This window comes from Pagrus pagrus (genome assembly GCF_965226575.1).
Source record: "Pagrus pagrus genome assembly, chromosome: 4".
In the NCBI taxonomy this organism is placed as follows: domain Eukaryota; kingdom Metazoa; phylum Chordata; class Actinopteri; order Spariformes; family Sparidae; genus Pagrus; species Pagrus pagrus.
Window position 1 is genome coordinate 20160476 of NC_140188.1, and position 20653 is coordinate 20181128.

Here is a 20653-nt window from a genome sequence, read left to right on the forward strand (position 1 = left end):
CGGCTTCAGGAAACACCGGCCATGGGCCGTAGTATGAGAGCTCTCTCCTCTCTGTTTTGATGGAGGCAGCGAGGGCAGATCTCCCTTCATCTGCTCCTCACATTCCACTTCGAGCAGAATAAACCTCTCACACCATCTCACTTCCAGTCTTCATCTCCAGTTTTCACCACTGAGATTTGTTTTCTGTGTGTGTGTGTGTGTGTGTGTGTGTGAGGGTCCTGTAAATCTGGAACACTGCTGCCTTCAATTTCATGCTGGTATGTCGAACAAAAGCTTAAAAAATAATATCCTGATGTGTCTCGTTGGTGTTTTAACCGTTTGAGCCTCATGAAAGTTTCCCCCGACTGCCACATTTACACATAGTACAAATCTTGTGTATTCGGAGGCTTAAAGGTGGCGAGACTCATCTCTTATTCTGTATTGCACACCTTTAATTGACAAAACCCCCCAAAATGCTGACGTTGCGGCGGTTGCATTTCTTATAGCCTCGAGCAATGTCAACGAGGAATTGTAAGTTTGATTGTAAGTTTGCCTAAAGCACGTGTGTGTGTTCCTCTCTTGTCTCCATCAGCACTTCCAGACCATGCTGAAGACCAAGCTAAACGTGCTGACGCTGAGGAAGGAGCCGTTGCCCACGGTGATCTTTCACGAGCCCGAGGCCATCGAACTCTGCTCCACCACACCGCTCACAAAGAGCAGGACCCATGCTGGATACAAGGTGGGATCACATGAGCCTAATAATCCACAAAGCCACCTCTGTTCCTGAACAGTAATTCGATAATAGCATTAATACAACCATAATCCAACTGTTTTTCCCTTTCTGGACACACGTTTTATTCATTCTCACTCTGCACTGGCCCAGCACACGTTTTGAAGTTTGAATTCTTGAATAATAATCATTAAATCTGTGTGTGCGGGCACCTGCATATGCGTGTACTCACTCTGCCTGGTTCTGCTCAGTGTCAGATGTAGAGTTTGATCCAATGAGCCCGCTGACTCGCAGCCCATTCTCATTTCTCTGTCCTCAAAACAGAAAACAAACGGGTGGGGTGGGGGGGGGTGCAGATTAAAATAGCAGCCACGCTCTATTATTACACATAACACTTTAACTGAGTGTGTCTCTGTGTATTTGTCTTGCCTTGCACCACACCATCGCAAGCTAAACAAATAAACTGGGACGAGATGAACGCGGGCACATGTGAGACGACTGCGTGGGTGTGAGGATTTTGTTTTGTGAGTGAAATGTTGCTTTTGGTCAATCGCACCGCGCCATTAACAAGCGTGTCGGAAAAGGAACTGAAGCTTTTCCATCTTAACCTTGCTAAAATAAACGTTTCGTATCTGGCAGCGACGTTCAGATTTGAGGGAAAAGTTTGTCCCTCTTGAAATTATTGCCAAGAAACACACATGTGGAACACACCGTCCACATGCTTGTTGTAGATAATCTGTGTTTGTTGGATCGCTTTGCAGACGAGCTAACAGAAACACACACTATGATGTACAAGCAGACGCACACGCACACACATATACGGTATATATATATAATAAATATGTGTCTACACATCTTATAAAAACTTTCCCAAGGAAGCTAAAAGACCAAAAGTGCTGAGTCCTAATCGGCACTTCCCAAAAGCTCCTGAGGTACAAAGATGAACATGAAGTGAAAGTCAGAACAGACGTGTTTGGTCTGGCTGGGGGAGATACACACACGTAGACATGGAGACTTAAGACTTTTTAGCTAACAGCGTTTTCATTGACCAATGCTATGATTCATTAACAATCACACAAAATGTCAGTGTCTGTGATGAGAACTGACACACGATAACAAAAAAACATGATGTGACATCGATGAGCTGTCTCACTCCTCCTCTTGCTCGTCCTCTACATTCAAAATTGTGCTTCCGAATTTCCCAGAATGCACAGTTGAAGCTGGCAATCATCTATGCTCCACTTAAGCCAACGCCATTCCCTGTTACAGTACTTCTCCGTGATATGTACAAAGAGTTTTTACAGTAAAGGCCCAGTTAGGCCCCGATCACAAAGAGACTCCTCACTTCAACCTAAGAAATCCCTGTTTTGGGTAAGAGTGGGGTGGCGTGCACAACTGTATTTCAAGATTTCTTTCTACACCCTAAACTCTGCGAGCTGATATTTTGTCACACGTTACTGACTCATCGGCATCCTCGTGTTCACTGAGTCATTCCTAATTGTCTTTAATTACCAGTCATGCTCTGGAAACGTTTTGAAGCGCCCAGATGTAACCAGCTGTCTAGTCAGACTAAACAGTGTAATGATGCACGGTTTAACAATTGATTCATTGTTTTTAAAGGCCCAGTGTAACGGAGGTTAGATCATCTGTAGCTCGAAGATGCTGTACCCACACCTCTCTCGCTTGAGTTGTCACATGGGACAAATGAAGGAATTAGACCACAACAGATCGCTGCTATCGCTTTGCTAGCTACTACAGCCCATTAGCCAACAGGTGTGGGTCCTAGTAGCTTGCTAGATATTATGATTACATTTGATCGCATACGTTTATGTATATTCCCTCAAATGAAGGATGAGGAATATAAAACACAAGGACACAAGATCAGAACTCGGTTTTATTTCTATGGGACTTCAAGACTTCACTCCTTACTCAGTGAGATAATATCATATCACAGGTTTCTGACTCATCAGCATCCTGGTGTTCAGTGCGTCATGCCTAATTGTTTTTAATTACCGGTCATGCACAGGCAACGTTTTGCGGCGCGCCAAACTACCCTTTAACTTGGAAAATGTTTTGAGCCTCGGATGGCAATCAGAGCGTCCAGATGTAACCAGCTGTTTATCCAAACTAAACAGTGTAATAATGTACAGTATTCCAGTGGGAATAAAGGCATCAGTGACACACAGCAGCCCGTTGAATCATCCTGTTGGCAATCACTGCTATGATAGAGGATAAATATTGATATATCGCCTGGGTGCACGCTGCACTGATCTGGACTCGCCGTTTCTCTCTGTCTAGTGTGAATCCCAGCATCCACTCGCTGCCCGCTCCTCTTCTGCACTCGCTGCTCCTTCCAGCATTACTGAGCATGCCAAAGCCGCGTTGCCATGGATAGCACTACAGCTATTCAGCAGAATACCAGCCGCACAAAAAAATTCATTTCCCTCATCTGTCTGCGACCTCCTTATTTGCAAGTCTGTCTGCCTCGCCGCCTGCATCTGCTGGCTTGTGTAACTTCCTGTCTGAGTCACTACCTGCCTGACTGCATATCTGTCTGCCCACCTGCTTCAGCACCTCTGCCTAGACCTCAAAGAGACTTTATTTTCTTTTTAAGAGAGAAAACCGAGGAAACAATGGTCTTACTGCAGCCTTACCCGCCTTCCTGCTCGGCTTTAATATGCTACAGCACAATATAATACCATTTACTGTCCTGGTGGAGTGTTTTATATTCCCTCTCTTTCATTTCGCACCCCTTTCTCCTTCGGTCTGCTCTCTCCCAGCCCCCAGTTGTGCTCCCAGTTTACAGGCAGGCAGGAAGGCTGGCTGAGGACTGCTGTCCCCCTGCCAAAGCTAATAGCTAGCGAGGATGAAAGGCCACCTCTCATTGCCCTGCCTGGCCTGCTGCTGTCAAAGCAGTCCACTTCACATTCATTGAGAAAATGTGTTCAGCTCCACGGTCATAGTCCGTGACAATGGTGAAATTACTCTGGTGTCTGCTCAGAATACAGCTCCTTACTCGTGATTCTGTTGTGTGTGAATTTTGTCTGTTCTCTGCTTTCCAAGAGTATGTAGTCGACCTTTTCTTTCATGCTTTCCCTCTTCTCTCGAGAAGGGAATTCACAGTTCTTCAGAGGTCGGGATTTTAGAGTTGCCGGGTCAGAACCCTGTTAAGAAAAAATGATAAATGCGTGCTTTTGCATGAAGCCCTTTGGCTATGCATGCGTACCTTGCGTACAGTAAATGAGCACAGGAGTGTCTGATTCACGTCCACCTTACATTTGTGGCAGCTTAGCGATGAGACAGCGTGTAGAGGTGGAAGCTAGATTTTCCATTTTGGCAAGTCACGTGTCATTACAGACGATCTTCCCCCAACAACGATATAGTCCATTTCTAGTATCCGAGTAGTTTTTAAGCAAAAGTGCCAAACATTTCTTAGTTCCAGCCTCTCAACTGTGAACGTTTGCTCCTTTCTCACAGATTTTTGCTCTTATATTTTTTTGGGACATAAGTATAATCGCTGTCTTGCCAAGAATGATGTAAAAAAAGTGATACCACTCTTATATTAGCAGCCGGTTAGCTTAGCCTAACACAGAGACTGGAAACAAATTAACATTTTACATCTACTTTGTTTAATATGGGCAAAAAACAAATCTAAAAAGAGAAGTTTTGTGGTGCTAGATTATTTCTTGGATGTGACCAGTAACTTCTTTCTGCTGACTTAGCGAAGCCGCTGGTGGCTGTAGCGTTATATGGGGTTAGGGTTAGGGTTAGAAATGACATCAGCTGTTGTGTTTCTTTCATTTTCTACTAATAACACGCTAAGGTGTAAATAATGATGATGATGGCTGAATTCCATTTAGCTGCTTCAGTTTCAGGGTCCTTGTATTGTGCATGATACTTAAGAGCACCGATCTGCTGCTTCTGCAAGACATAATTTCACTCTTTGCACTATATGTACAGTGAAACTCGACCAGTGATTCTCCCACACCGACGTCATTCACACCAGCAGCCCAGAGCATGCTGGTCCTGCCATGTCTTTATCTAATCTGTCAGGCAGAGGGCCTTTTTTGTCTCCCTGCACTTGGTATTCTGATGTCAGTCAGTGTGCTGCTGGACGTACCATCACGTCTTCTCCAGAGAACAGAACACGCAGTGATGACATTTAGATGATTACTAACCTCCGGGGTGGGATGACCGGTGCTCCCAGTTCGCTGCTGAATGTGTGTATGTGTGTGTCTTTATCTAACTGAGCCTTTGTATCAGTGCTTTTTTTATGTGTGTGTGCTTATATAGATTTTTTTCTATACTTTGCAATGTACAAACATTCCTGTTGTATGAGGTCTTTTAGGCTCCAGAGAAAGCTGCCCAAAGTGATAAATTACGTTAAGTGATTTCACTTGAGTCAGTGTCTTTAGGGTCTGAAGACTACAAGTACACTCTCAGAGTGTAGGGTTAGAAGGAAGTGAGCTTACCAGCCCTCTTGATGCGAGCAGCTCAAGGCTACTTTAGCTTCTATAAGCCAAACACACACAAGTCTCACCTATGATGGCAGAATGTTTGTGTGTCAGTCTACAGCAGGTGGTAGGCTATCCATAGATTAATAGTGAGGTGTTTGCTGACTGACAGATGAATTGCAAGGATACCCAAGAAATACAAAAGTACTTTGTGGCACTTCTCTGTGTCTGTAGCTGGGTGCTGTCACTAATGTCAGAGGTATCGATTCTTCTATACTTTGTCCAGTACCGTTCATTTGAAAACAATATCATATCTGCATTTGATAGTATTGGAAGTACCAGAGCTATTAAAAAAACAGATCTACAATAAGTTTTTCAACCCAAGGCTCCACATATAGAAACATTATTAACATGTTCCTGTTTCGTGTATTTCTTTTTTCTTCTTTTGGTCATTGTATCGAAAGAGGTACTGTATAATTTTTTTAACCTCCGCCAAGGGGTCCATTGTTTGTTGGTTGGTTGGTTTGTGAGCTGGATTACACAAAAACTGCTCAACGGATTTCCACAAAAGTTGGTTGGAGGATGGCTCTCGGCCCAGAATAGACCCCATTCACTGTTGGTGCAGGTCTGGATAAAGGGATTGATCCAGAACTTTTTTCTCTTGATGAAAAAAAATCAGGCGTATTTAAGTGGCTGGTATAAATTTGATGCCTGTCGTCCCAGTTTATACTAGTGTTGTAACAAAGGCTTGAATTATGGTATTGTGACAACCTCGGCTTTCACAGAATGCAGAACTGACAGAATTTGGAAAGTACACAAAGTTGAAATTTAAAGTGTTGAAATGTGTGTTTGTTGTGGTGTTTAAAGGCAGTCTGTGTTGTCTCTGCTGGCACCGTTACTCCAGACTGGACAGCAGTTCACGACTTCCCTCAGATTGACTGATTGACCCAGGCTGTTCCCAGATAGTATTTTCTGGATAGTGAGTGCTGGCACAACTTCAGTCTTTCTCTTTCTTTTTCTTGTGCATGTTGTACTTGTTATCTATCATCTCATTATGGTATACCCTGCCTTGTACCCAGTGTGAGCTGGGGTAGTAATGCTCAAAACTTTCACTGTGCGGAAGTCTGGACTATGTGCAATGCAGTCTTATCCCAGTGACCCAGTGTGGCGCTCATGTACAGTAGTTACAGTATTTATATGTGCCTGGTCTAATAACATTTGTTGGTAAAGAAAATAAGGCTTGTTAATGCCCTTTTTCATTTGCATTGCAAATTTGTGTGGGTGAGACCATATTTTGTGGCCAGGGATTGAAAACGTAACTGGCACCAGTGTCACTAGAGTGGAAAGCTAATGAGTAGCTCAGCTTAAACACATTTTATTGCCATCATTGGGCTATTGAGAATCTCACCCTATAGTAGGCTGTATGTAAGGGGTAGGCAGTGTGAAAGCGTCTTTCATATAGACTGAGGTGCTCCTGTCTTGACTTACATTCAAACACTCAGGCTCTGTTTTGTACTGGCACACACACACACACACGCACGAAGCATCGTCTTCTCACCGCGCAACACAAACAAGCAAATACACACAGCGCTTTAAAAAAAAAAAAAAAAAAAACCCTCATCCATCTTTGCATGCCGTGGCAAGCGGAGCCAGCTGCACTGTGCTGATTCAATAAGTTTAGAGGAATGTTAACAACCTCCTCAGGAATGCTGCATTCCCAAGCAGCGCATTCCCAGTCATGTTGGGGGATCCAGACGCAGGGGCCGACTGAGGGAGGACGCCAGGATAACCTCCATCTCTGACAGTGGGACGGTTGTGTGTTGAGCTATAACTTGCTGCATCATTTTTATACTGGGCTGAGAGTGAGTGTCATGTCAGCTATGAATACGAAGGAGTTACAAAAATCCTGGTGGGCTTACTTTTTTCACATAAATATACAACACATACACATTGTGGATACAAAGCCATAAAATGATGACCTACATACTTCAGAGGGACATTTTTCAGATGAAAAATAAACCAGTAAGTGCTGTCTGCTGGATGAACTGTGCAATTTTCTTTCTGGCTTACCTGAAAAATAAATAAAAAAATACCCTTAACCCACTCACTGCTCTTTTCTGGGCTGTCCACTCCGAGAACAATCACTATAACAATAACTGTAACGATAATGCTCACTGAGCAGCCTCACTGATGAACGATTAAGTTCTGCTGAGCACGCACTGAGCGTTCCAGCTGTGTCGGCAGCTTAACAAAATGAATATTGATAACTGGTTACTGCTGTATATTGAAAAAAAAGATCCCCAGAAGGATATGGTTTTACGAAATTCTTCAAAGATGAGGACTTAGGAGAATCCAGCACTGTAGTTGTCGTCTTTCGAAGACAAATGTTATTCATATATTTGAGTCAACATCAGTTATCCTGGTGATATTTAAGAAGGACATAAAACCTCAGAGACCAGCGCCAAAGACCATTTGGCAGTACGTCTCAGGTAAAATGATGTTTTTATTTGTATTTTGCAGCCTATTATTTTGTTATACAAGTGTTTAATAACTTGTATATGATCCAAGACTGAGTTACTACAGTAGACATCTAAAAAGTGTTTGCTGAATGCCATCAATCATCTTACATAAAAGTGGTCGGCTACAGTTAGAAACCAATATAATTAGCACTCTTGGTGAAAAAGTCCCCAGAATTAATATAACTAATGGCCCTGTGAATTTGGATGGATTTTGATTGGCTGTCAGTGTTTCCATCAACTCGATAGTGATCCCAGCGATATCGTTCCCCACTGTCACTGTCTTTATAGTCGTGGTGTGGACCCTGCCATCCACTTGAGTCAGAATGATTTGTAAAAGGAAGTGAAAAAAATGTTTGTCTCGAGCTTTGTAATTGCATGAATAGACTAAACTGTGAAGAGTTCTTGGCCACAGCTCACTGTCACTGTTTGATATTAACCTCTTCTTAACCTGTCTTTTCTTTATTTCCTGAAAGCTCGACTTTTTGGACGTTGCAAGCGTATTTTAAGACACCGATAATACCGGTGATTTTTCTTACTTTCGGCATAGGACAGAAGATCACCACTGCCAGATACAAATCTGATAAGTTTCCAAATAGTCAGCCACTGAGTCATGAACAAAACATTTCCACACAGACATCTCATCTCCTGCCATTTGGAAAAACAAACTTTTACTAGTTTGAACAAAATTTGCCCATGGGGGGGGGGCAAAATAGAAAACAGGCACGTATTGAGACATGGACAGTGTGTTGTGTCTGCACCAGCACTTTGTCCTTGGACCAGTTTCTGGGAAAGTGCCTGGTGGTGTAAAGACAGGTTCCAGAAGTGTTGCTGCCTGTTTGTACCTTCACTGCACAGTCTGTTCCCGAGCTGATCTAACAGGACCAAACTGCTTTCCTCAACAACTGCTGCCTTGTTCTGCTCACAGCCCCTCTTCCTGTCATCTCAGCCCCTTTCTTCTTCTTTTCTCCATGTTCCCAAAGCCTCTCCGTAGGGACAGGTATCTCCTCATTGATTCCACTAAGTGTCTCTTCCTCCTCCTCTTCCCAGACCTCCTCCTCTTCTCTCCTCATCCCCTCTGTTCCCTTCTCTGCTGATGGCCGAACCAGCTGTGGCTCCAGCGGCAGCAGCTGCCCTGCAGATCTACACCTCTCATGCACACATGCATGCCTGTGTGCTTACACACTAATACAGACTCGTATGGACACAGACAGACACACAGACAGACAGTGTGTGCTGTGTGTGAGGGGACCAGGATGTTCCAGTCTCTCTTCCCACCAGCTCACTTGCTGGGCTGCGGATGTTTTTCCTGTCTCCCTCTGCGTATCGCTCACTTTCTTCTGTCCATGTTTGCATTCATTTATTTCTTTCTGTCAGCTTTTCCCTCCATCTGTTTACAACAATAACTTTATTTCTCTGTCTCTCCTTTCCTTCGTTTCAGTCTGTTTATCCTTTTTCATTCCATAATTGTGGTTTTTCAGGCATTGTTGGGTTTGCATCCAGTGAGTCATCAAAACATGTTAAATGTTAAAATCTGTTTGCCTCATTTATCATCGAAAACAGAAATAATTCCTTTTGGCATGGCAGTGATGGCAGAGTGACTGTGTTGGCGTGCATGTGCCAGTCTTTTGCAGTGTTGTTAACATGCAGAAACAGAAGTTAAGCTGTACTGCACGTATTTGCACAAACCTCCCTGATAAGTCAAGAGCAAGACAATAGCAGTGACTCACAACCTTTTGGGCTCGTGGTCCCTTAAAATATACCGATTTCTGCTTGCCATGCTAGCTGTTACCCCCTGTTTCCATTCACACCTGGCATTACTGTGCATCTCCTCTTGCGTCTCGGGTGACCACTTGTGATCAGGTCTCAACTCTCAGCTCTGTTTGCAAATAAACGCGTACATCTTTCCGTTTGCAGCGAATAAAAGCAGTGTTGTTTTTGACCGGGGGACCATCAGCAGTAGCCAACACACTGGGAGAAACTGACATGATTTTCATGCAGAGAAAGAAACAACTTTATTTAAAACATTTGCCGAATTTACCAGAAGGCCCAAATAATTATGAATTCGTCATAGAAAATGTTTCACAGAAGTGTATAAAGTTTGTCCAACTGCTACAGCTCACAAAATTGTGCACTTTTTAAGGGAGTCTCCACATGCGATGTAATTTAGCCGATAGGCCAGAACAGCAAAGCACCTACAAGGAAAAAACAACTTAATGTATTGAATTTAATGCCAAATTTACTAGAGGGCAAGAAGAAGAACTTGCTGTAGCTGTTTTGAAAAAGATTGAAAAAGTTTCTTCTCAATCAACAACTCTTAAAATTGCACGATTTTTAAAGGAGTCTGGGGATATTGCAGTTACAACTCAGCGGTGAAACGTTTGCTGCTAACTTTGGCAGGAAAGAGATCCCAAATATAAAAATTTGTATTACAGTGAACTAAATGGAGGTCAGACAGCTGTTGTTGCTGGCGTGTACCTACAGAGGGTGTCAGTGAATGTAGTCCTTCAGTGTGGCCCAGGACACATTCACATACACACTGCTCAAAGATATGCATCCTGGTTTACCTCTGAATATGGTCTGAGCGATAGGATCTTAAATGCATCCTTAGTGTGTCTTGTGTGCATTCACTCCTGAGCTGTCCACTTGTGTTCAGATCACACAGGATGGATTTTAGTACCATGTATGAACAGGGCCTTTGTGTTAAGCTAAGCTTGCCAGCTGCTGGCGGTAGCCTCATACTTAGCGTAAAGACATCTGAGTGTATCGCTCTTCTCGTCTAACTCTCGGCAAAAAAGGGAACAAGCTCATTTCCTAAAATGTGAAGTTTTATTTGAACTTTTTACCCCACGAGTAGGCAAGTTAACCGAGCTACCGACGAGTTCAGCTGTCTCTGTCGGTCACGTGACCTGCGCCTCGCAGGTCCGTCAGGAGCTTCTCCTTGTAGGAGAAAGAGAGAGAACAGAATAGGACAATTTCCTCCATAAGCCAAGAGCCAGTAATGGTGGCCACGTGTCTCACCACACATGCAAATGTTTAACCGTACTCCCCCACTCTCCGTGTCACACTCACAAACAAACTTGCACTCCATTTCTTTGTTTTTCTCTCTCTCTCAGGTATCCATACTGTACACATGTAGTTTCTCGTCTGCAGCAGCAATCCAGTGGACAGCTTAAATTTCAACTTCTTCCCTCAGCCAATCTGTCTGTGTTTCTGTCGATGTTTGCTTCATTTCTCTTTGTAGCATTCCTTCTTTGCGGCCCCCGAGGCCTTTGTTCCCGTAACCAATCTTTATTTCTGTCTCCGTATCGCTTCATATGGAATCAATATTTTCAGTCTGACGGTATAGAGCTGGTAAGACTTAGCTGCAGAGGGGAGTGCAGAACAGAAGAGGGGATGTGAGGATAGAGGAGAGACTGAGGGGGGGAGAGAAACAGATGATGGGAGAAAGAAAGAGAGAGGAGAGAGTGGAGGGAAGAAGAGACAACAGAGTTTGAGAGTGGAGGAGAAACACATGGAAAGTTGAAACAAAGGGGAGGACTCTGGAATGATTTAAGCCGCCCGCCTGACTTGCCAGCACTGAGATGACTGGTGAGCAGCCTGCCAGAGCGGAGGACAACAGATGTGTTCTGGTCTGGGACGACGGATGGATTGATGTATCAATTTTATCCAGAGCTTGATGTGTAGAAAGCTCGAGCTGGAGTGGCTCGCTGCACAAACACTGACTCATGCAGGCCTCCATGGTTTGGCTCGGAGATCCTGGTAGCAGCTCACAGCCCGAATCTTGCCTCTTCTCCGTCTGCAGAATTTACAATCATTCGACTCAGTGTGTCTCTCCATTGTTCCAGTCACAACCCATGATTTGTACCTTTGGAAACCATCCTGACGTTCTCGCACGTTCACAAAGACACTCTCAGAAACGCACACTGTAGCTGTTAAAAGTCACCCACGAACTTGTCTCAGGTCCTCCTCTGCAATTTGCTCGCTTCCAGACGCACAGATTGTGCACAGAACCGCTCGTGCTTCTGCTTCGAGGCCTGCTGTTAAACTCAGCTGGTGTCAGATGTTAGATAAAAATTTGTGCTTTCAATTTCATGTGATTATCTGCATCTCTCCCTGGCTTCCCTCAGCCTGCAGAAGTACGACTTTCCATAACGTTTGCCGACAAACCAAAAACAAGATTCAGGCGATGCGCTGCCCAGCTGAGGCTGTAATGGTGTTTTTTCAGTATTATTCTGTCAGAGGGTTTGGTTTCAAGTCTCCACCGTATTTTTAAGAAAGGAGAAGAAGGAATTGTTGGAAGGAAGTATCAGAAAAAACAGTTTTCTGATTATGTGTTATTTCTGCTGGCCAATATTCCTGTTATTATCTGCCAGATTATGTGCCTTTTATTTTTCAAGTCCGTGGCTCAGCCTGAGGGGAGTTTGTTTTTGGAGGTAGCAGAGGCTCTAATGCCTGCAAACTCAAAATATGACCACTTCACAGAAATGGACAAGTATTTGATTAATCAGGGTTAAAAGAAAAAGTACTTACTGATAAGAAATGTTGCTTCACAGACTACAAAAACTAGAAATCAAATTAATCAAAGTGATTAGATCCAGTAGAAAAGTTCAAATCTGTTTATTTTGTAGTTTACCCTTTCTTTTATATAAGCAGTGACTATTTTGTGTCTTTTAAATGATATGTTTTACCTTGAAATATGCTGGATTTACCTCCAAATTTTCACCGATTAACATCTTTTCAGTTGTTGATCAATTGCGAAGATGTAAAATGACAACAATTTGTCAGATTACCTCCGTTTATATGACCTGCGACCTGGAACACAGCAGCATAACATTATCCCAGCATTCAAGTTTCCCACTCTGAGGGTGAAGTTGGAGGAAACAGGCCACCGTGTGAATAAGGTTACCGTTACCGCAAAGTTAGCCTACGATGGGCAGAGCTGTTCAGCCGATCACTGTTATTTTCTGAGCTCAGTCCAGAGATTATCGTCATTTCTTATGATGTAAACAGGAACACTCGTGTATTTATGTTAACTGTACCTGTATGTGGTCTGACTGGCTGAGGATGTCAGTCGTGTTGAGGACAACTTTCCTGAGAAGTGCAGTGTCAGCAGATCTCATCCTTTATGATTGGTAACTTGTAGGCAGCATATTGGTAGTTATAAATGTGTTTCAGTGGCACCTGTCTAGTTTTTTTTCAGACCTGTCTCTCTACACCGCTGCCTTAAAATTGAGTGTCTTGTTGGCTCCAGGGAGCAAATTATCTGGTGTATGTCCATTATTTTAGCAGTTGTGTTTCTGCCTGCGGTGACGATGTTTCTGCCCCACAGCCAAATAGCTGCTCCCAGGTTGGATTTGCACTGAGCTTTGCTGCTAGAATATTTTGCAGCTAAACGCCACATTAATGACACGACAACCGCGAGCCACAGCCTTTATTTGTGTATGAGAATGTACACATGACGGTTCAGTCCAAAGTTTTAGTGTTTTTTTTTTTTGTTTTTGTTTTTTATGATCGCGACCTTACGAGCAGTTTTTCTCATTTTCTATCATCTCTCATCTTTCTGCTCGAGCAATGTAACAATTTCCTCTTCAGCTCCATGTTTGGTTTGGACTTTGAAAAAAACAAACTCTCATGTTTGCTCAGTCTGGTGACCTCCTCACCTCACACACTTCTCACTTATCTTTCTCTCCACCTTCCACACACACACACACACACACACACACACACACACACACACAAACACACTAACCTGTCGTGTACTAGTTTATTTCGTCGTCGAGCTTGTCCTAAAAGTTGATATTCAGAGAGAAAGTTAACATTACTTGCGTATCTAAAGACTACATTTTAATTTTTGGACTCAAATATAAAGCTGCCTCTATTAAAACCATCTTCCTTCTTTGTCCTCTTTCTTGACTGCCCGACTATTCTAGTCTCCTCATTTTCACACATCCTATGAGTGATCAGAGGAAGCTGTGATTATTGTACATTGTAAAACTAACTCACTGTAGCGGATATGCCAGTCAGTAATGATTAGTGAGAGAAAAATCACATCTCTCCCCGGGTAAAAAGGAGACAACATCAGACTGAATAGTTCTTTCAGTCTGAATATCAAGCAGCTGTGACTCTTCACCAAGCCCTCTTCGGTGGCCCTTCATCCCGAGTTGTGAACATTATTAAACCGGGCACATTAACCAGATCACTTCCTAATTTTCTTACACCAAAGACAGTAGAGAAGACACATAGATTCAAAGAAACCATTAATTGCCTTTTTTGTGTTTTGGCCTCCTCCCAGTTGCTGTAAGTGGACTGAACCTGGCACAGCAGTCGGCCTTCATTCAACAAGGAAGCAAGAAATCAGTAGAAACGTTCGTAGTTTAAACAAGTAACCGGATATCAAAACAGGAAAGACAGAGAAAAGAAGTCTACAATGACTCTTTATGGCTGTTTGACATACAAACAGCACACTGTGGATGGTTGATGTATCTTGGCGCAGTCTTTGGATGTGTTGGCTGGCTGAGTGACTGACCGCCTTTTGGCTGCGAGAGGGTGTCAGTGTGGTCGACGAGCAAACCGCCCTGCCTCCAGGCTGCTCCTGCAGACCTGTGGTACTCAGCTGAATGATGGATCGGGTGCTAAAGGCCGTATGTCCCACCCCGTGGTCACCACTAATGAAAACCAGGCATGAGGAGGCAGCTGCTTTCACTGCCTGGATCTTTAACTGTTGCCTATAGGAAACTGGGAATCAATGTCATGTTGCGCTGCAATTTTGGGGACTAATCCACCATACTGGTAGTTACAGCATCTAACTACCCCTGAAACCACAATTAGTAATTTTTTCAATTAAGCCTGTCCAGTTCGGCGAACCCAGGACGTTAGGTTACATTGTTGGCAGTGGTGTTTGTTTTCTCTGGGTTGCTGTTTATGTTTCTCTCAGTGGCGCTGAGAGTTAACTGTTATCGTCCATCGCATTGTTTCGCTGTAAACATCGTTATATGCCAAAACGGTTGACGTCGCCCAATCCTAACAGTCAGGCTAGCTATTTTGTTCCTGCTCTCAGTCTTATGCTACAACATGAATATATATCTTCTCATCTCACTTTTGCAAAGAAAGTGAAGCGGCGTATATTTGGATATTATCTGAAACTGGTCACTTAGAGACAGGGAAAATAAACGCGTCATTGTTTTCCAAGGAAACATATCTGTTTGTTCCTGTTGTTTCTCACGAGCTTCCTCTTTATCTACCCTTCTGTTGTGGCTCCATCACTTTCAATTCCTCCTTTTTAGAGTTAGGATCTTCTAATTCTTGAAATTCTTCACGTATGAACTAAATTGTTGTGGAGTCTGCAGCTTTGGTTTTACAGCTTTATGATTTTACAGAAAGATACAGCAGAGACGTTGGTGTTTTTGCATTTTTTCGTGGCTTCATGCTAAATGCTACTGCCTGTCTAACCGAGAGGTCGGTTGACTCCAGGGCCGAGTGACTGGCTGACTGTCCGACGTGCTACCTCTGAAAGATCCCATTCAGTCAAAATCATAGCGGAGAATGAGGGAAGGTAGACTTGATGGTTGCAGACTAAACAAAACTTGTGAAAGAAGAGAAGCAGTCAGATCACGCGGTGAATAAAACAGTCAGGCTCCTGCTTTTTGTCATTTTCTGGTCCTCTACATCACGACAGTCTGACTGTGGTATCTGTTGATCTGCTGGGCAGACCTCTGCTGTCGTCAGATAATAAAAAGCAAAAACTAAAAAGTCATTTCTGAAGGGAATAGCGTTATCGAGACTGCGTACTGGAGCTTGACATTGGGCCATGAATACAGGCCACGTCTTATATAAATGCTCCAGGGTGTTATACGATACTTATCTTTCCTTTGGTATTCACACTTATCGTTGCACTCATGCTATCTGCAGCCATGTGTCAAGTGTGTTCTGCATGTAAGCCAGCTGTAATGAACTCTTGAGAGGGAGTAATATTCCCCTGCCCCAGTATAAACACAGACAGGAGTGAAAACTCTTTGAGGGTTTGACTCGTAGCAGGCTCCTCCTCTGTGTATTTTTATAAAGCTATAAAGAACACCATGTAGAGAAAGCGCACAAGTCAGCCATTATTCCTGGACCGCTCTCGAATTGGCCACATTCCCATAGAAAACTCCAGCTTAATTCTCCCTCTCCCTCTCCTCTTATCCTTCTCCATCTCCTCAGTCTATCGCTCTCCTGGTATGCAGTGTCATTACTATGGTATTCTATGGTCCTTGTTGCAACCACAGCTCAACATAGCGTTATTTTTCTCTTTGGGAAGTAGCACACGCACAGCCTTCAGCATGTCAGCGTGGTAACCACGGAAAATTAGAAAAGCCTCTCATCACCACTACAGAGAGACTGAAAGCACCCCGGTTATTGAGGTTAATTAACCTACAGATGTACACTGAGCATGTTCACAGTCAAACATTACTTTTCAATCTGTTCCACATTGATTAGCTCCCAGTACAGTAATGTTTTAATATTTGAAAACTGACAGAAATGTTGTTGTTTTTTACATTTTATGTTTTTGAATAGACCAATTTAGTAGTTAGTTGGACCATCCTTAAACCCTGATAACAGCTGCTATAAAGCATTGTAGTGACTCGGCATCTATAGTATCTCTATGCAAAAACTGGAGACACCAGTTCTTTGCAGAACTGTCTGCTATTGGCAGGTGGATGCTCCTTGATATAGGTATATTATACCATGGCGGCCAGGTCACCACAATTCTTTCACCAAAATGTTCTTTGACCCATATCCGTTTAATTGTGGTGGTCCTTAAGGGTCCATTCTTGGCCCACTGTTGTCAATTTACAATTTTCTGCTCAAAAAGGGGATTCCTGTTTTTCCCTTTGCAGCTGATTCTGTGTATCTGTGAAACACTGCAGTAGAAAGCATAGTGGTGTATTTGTAGCCAACTGCATATACCTTGCTTAGAAAAGACAAGTCTAATAGTATCTCTCCATCTCATTTCCTACAGGTGGCCTACCTGGGTAAGGTGACCATCTCTGGGACCCAGTTCCTGTCTGGCTGCACAGAGTCGGCGGTGGTGGGTCTGGTGGAGCGTCGTGCCATCGCCCAACAACAGGGAACCTTCCCCGCAGGCAACTCTCTGCTGGAGATTCGGCCCTTCCAGGTGCGTCTTCACCACCTGGACGAGCACGGCGAGGCCTCTGTAACCATGGACACCTATCAGGTGGCGCGGATCGCCTACTGCACAGCCGACCACAGCGTCAGACCCAACGTATTCGCCTGGATCTACCGGGAGATCAACGACGACCTGTCCTTCCAGATGGACTGCCACGCCGTGGAGTGCGAGAGCAAGCTTGAGGCCAAGAAGCTGGCGCACTCTATGATGGAGGCTTTCCGCAAGACTTTCCACAGCATGCGCAGCGATGGCCGCATTCACAAGAGCGGCTCGTCGGACGACTTTGCTGAGGACTCATCCACCCCTGAAGACTCGACCCCGGACGACGGTTGAACTGAAACTCACCCAGACTCCTTGTCCCCATCCTAACAAAGCGAGGGGTGACTGGAAGGATGGATAGATTACCTTCTCTCTCTCATTCTCCCCTACTATCACTTTCTGTTATCAATTAGGAAACAAAATCAACTGACCCTGGATAATGAAGTAGCTTAAAGGGAAGGTAGATGAAAAAGGAGTTACAAAAGATCTACATTTACATACAGGGATAGCAAAGTGCTGCCACTTTGAATAAATGGCCCTCAAAGACCCACAGGGGCCTTTCAAGCACCTCTGTAAACGCCCTCAAGAGATTGACTCAACATTTCCATTTTCAACCACTGTCACTCCTGCGCCCAGCAGAGACACTGTTTGTGGTTCTTAAGCTTTTCTCATCTCGGAAACAACAAACTTTACTCCCTGTTCTTCTGACCCCAGCTCATGACAACCTATTGCTACTCTTGCCATGTAGGGACCCAGCAGAAATAGGCCTGTGACCTATTTAGGGTCCCAACCCAGTTTATGAGACTGTTGGAGCACATAAATTCTTTAAATGTTTAATTATGTGGATCTCTGTTTCAATGCCTTCGACCTCGGTAATAGCAAATGAGGATGTGAAAGAAAAGCTAAGCCTTTAAGCACTATTCATATCATCACTATGGTACCTTAGTCCAAGCCCCAAAATTATTCGCCGGCATCGCTGTTGCTCACGTGGACGACAGAGCCAGAGCTTCTACCGCTGTCTCCGCTTAATAGGTACCTAAAGATTCAGAGTACGTAAGGCACCTGGTAGAATAAAGGTGCTATATAGATGTTACAGTTTATAAGTTCTCACTGGGCTGAAAGCCTGGGCCTGTCTGCGACACCTTAATCATCCGCATCTGACTTCTGTTTTGAGTATACCAAAATTCAGGCTGGATTTGGCCTGTCAGATTATGTGCCTCACTTTCCTCTCACATTAGTTTGGTCTCTTACCCAGGTCCCAGCGTGTATGTGTGGCCATGTGCGTGCGTGCCGACCTTGTTTTTTCCGTGTGTGTAGGTGTAATTGCTTACTTCTGTACTTTGTGTATATGAATGTACACGTGAGTGCTTGCATCTCTGTGTGTGAAAGAGAAAAGAGAAGAAGATTAAGGAGGGGTGTTGTAGGATTAGCTGGAAGTGAAGACTTCTCATCGCCCCGGAAAGCATCTGTTTTCGATGCTAAAGGAGGCGTTTTTTAAAGAAAAAATCAGACATGGTACTGTGACCATTTGCCACGTTTTCTTACTTTTATCTCGTAATGAAATGAAAGGTGTGAGAGTCTGAATGTGCCAGTCACTGAGGTTGTAGGACCCTTAAACACAGCCGTCCGAGATAACGACTGACACCTCCTGGCCTCTGCTTGAATGTATGATGAGTCCAACGTGCTGTGAGCACCTCGCACCATCTCCAGTCACTTCAGTCTCCCATAATTTCCTCATGCTATCACAGACAGCTGTAAGAGCCGGTCAGCGACCAGCTTCACTCTGCTCTGCATCGCCTCTCAGAGCGGCTGAGGCGCCGTCGTGGAGCAAAAACTCATCAGAGCTCCGCGCCACTTTTCCTCCTTTTCTAACTGGACTGTATTGAACAGACTCGACGCTATCAGTGGAAACTCAGACAGAACGATCAGGTGGCTCTGGTCAACACACACACACGCACACACTCCAATATACACACCTACATACAATTATACATATGTACACATACATTGTATTTGAATCTTGCTCAATAAGCTTATGTAAATACAAATGTATCACTTTCCAAATATTACAGCATAAATGTTGATAGCTATTTTAAATAATAAAAAAAAAATGTTGAGAACCATCATACAATACAGAAACAGTGTTATAAAGCCTACTGTGAATAATAAGTGGAGAGCCTGATAGCGGTGGCTGTGAGTGTGTGTGTTTCTGTGTCTGTGTGTGTGTCTGGAAGGGGTTGTATGTGGTGGGAAGTGTAGTGACAGGTGTGTATGGACAGGCCAGAGGGGGGAGAATGTTTATAAAGCTGTAGATTACTGTGTCATGTCTGTCTGAAAGCTCAGACGCGCTTTAAATGTTTGACAAATGTTACCTTAAGTGTTTTCTATACAGTGTTTGCAAAGATCAAGAAACAATTGCATATAAAGTATTTACCAAGATCAAGCGTGTGACGGTGTGGTCTGTTTTGTCTCCATATTGCACGTCTCCTCCGTCATTCATTCATTCATTCTCCCAGAAGTTTTTATCTTTAAACTCCGCTCCATTTCAGCTCGCTGGATTCCCTGCTGCGGCTGCGTGTGGGAGGAAAAACACAAAGCATGTTCAGTTTCTAAACAAACACAACGGGTAACCAGATGATGCTCTGACAGGGCGCCAGGACACATGTAAATCATAACCTCACAGTCGGTTTATCCTCCATACACATACACATGTTGCTAAAAGTGGAACTTTCCTTAAACTATTCAAGGTATAAAATCTGTTTTGCTGTGCGCTTTGAGAAACGTTTGGACGTGACTCAAAGCCACAGTCGAACACAAAAGCTATTCATTCTCTGTTTTCACAGGGATCATAAAAGCCAAGTGAAGGTGGGGTTTGAAATATTTGACTTTCTCCTCCAGTACATCACTCCTCGGCTGCGTGTGGTCACGATGCCCTGAACAAACTCATAAACATAACTTTATTGTATTTCCAAGCATGTTTCAGGTTTAAGTGTGACACGGCCTCTGTCCGTCCTCAGGGAGGTTTTTACTCTCCCATTCTTCACATTCCTCTGACTTCTCAGATCTCTCTTTTATTGTCTTGTTGTGCTCTGGCCTGTAGTCTGCCAGAGTGTAGCAGCCCTTTTCTGTTCAAAGTGCCCACATCAATAACAAGATAACTAGCTGCTCTCTGCTTCTGTGGCTGGCGATCATTTTGCAGCTTAAGAGCTGCAAAGAATTGGAGGCAAAATGGATGCTGTGAAGAATGTTAATGTGCGTTGAATGAGAACACTGCCTCCCTCTGGCAAGAGGAGCTACAGCCTCTTGCTTTGAACATTTTTTTTCAAAGAGGCCTTTTCATGTTGTCATAAGCAGTCCAACTCCTCTTGGTGATAATCATTACTTTGTATGCGGCAGCAGGGAAACACACTGGCTGTTACATCATTGGCTTTTTTAGGGTTAAATGACAGTAACAGGCTGAATTTTGTGCACACTGATGGATTGCAATAATTAATCGACAGATGCATCAGGCAGATATCATTTCCCATTTTGGGTTATGGTTTGCATTAAATAGATGCAACCTTATCTGTTATTAGGCAGAATTTGAGATCTGATAATCATCTCTCCACTGAAGCTTTCATAGCACTACATCAACCTTCTGCCTGTCTCTTCCAGCTCACTGTACACAAGCTTCACTGTTTAGATGCCTCTTTGTCTTGGGATCTCTGCTGAGTGTACACTCTCCGATCACTCCACTGAGCTCTTGTGTCTGTCTGACCCACTTCCA

At 43.8% G+C, this 20653-nt stretch overlaps 1 protein-coding gene across 1 annotated transcript in view; it reads left to right on the forward strand.

The window, feature by feature from the left end:
* Nucleotides 1-19326, forward strand: part of pid1 (phosphotyrosine interaction domain containing 1) — a 33510-nt gene extending 14184 nt beyond the window's left edge. The window contains exons 2-3 of the mRNA XM_084350620.1: nucleotides 572-718; nucleotides 16681-19326. Coding sequence (XP_084206746.1) covers nucleotides 572-718; nucleotides 16681-17181 — 648 coding nt within the window. The 3' untranslated portion in view covers nucleotides 17182-19326. The remainder of the gene's footprint in view (nucleotides 1-571; nucleotides 719-16680) is intronic.
* The last annotated feature ends 1327 nt before the right edge of the window (nucleotides 19327-20653 follow it).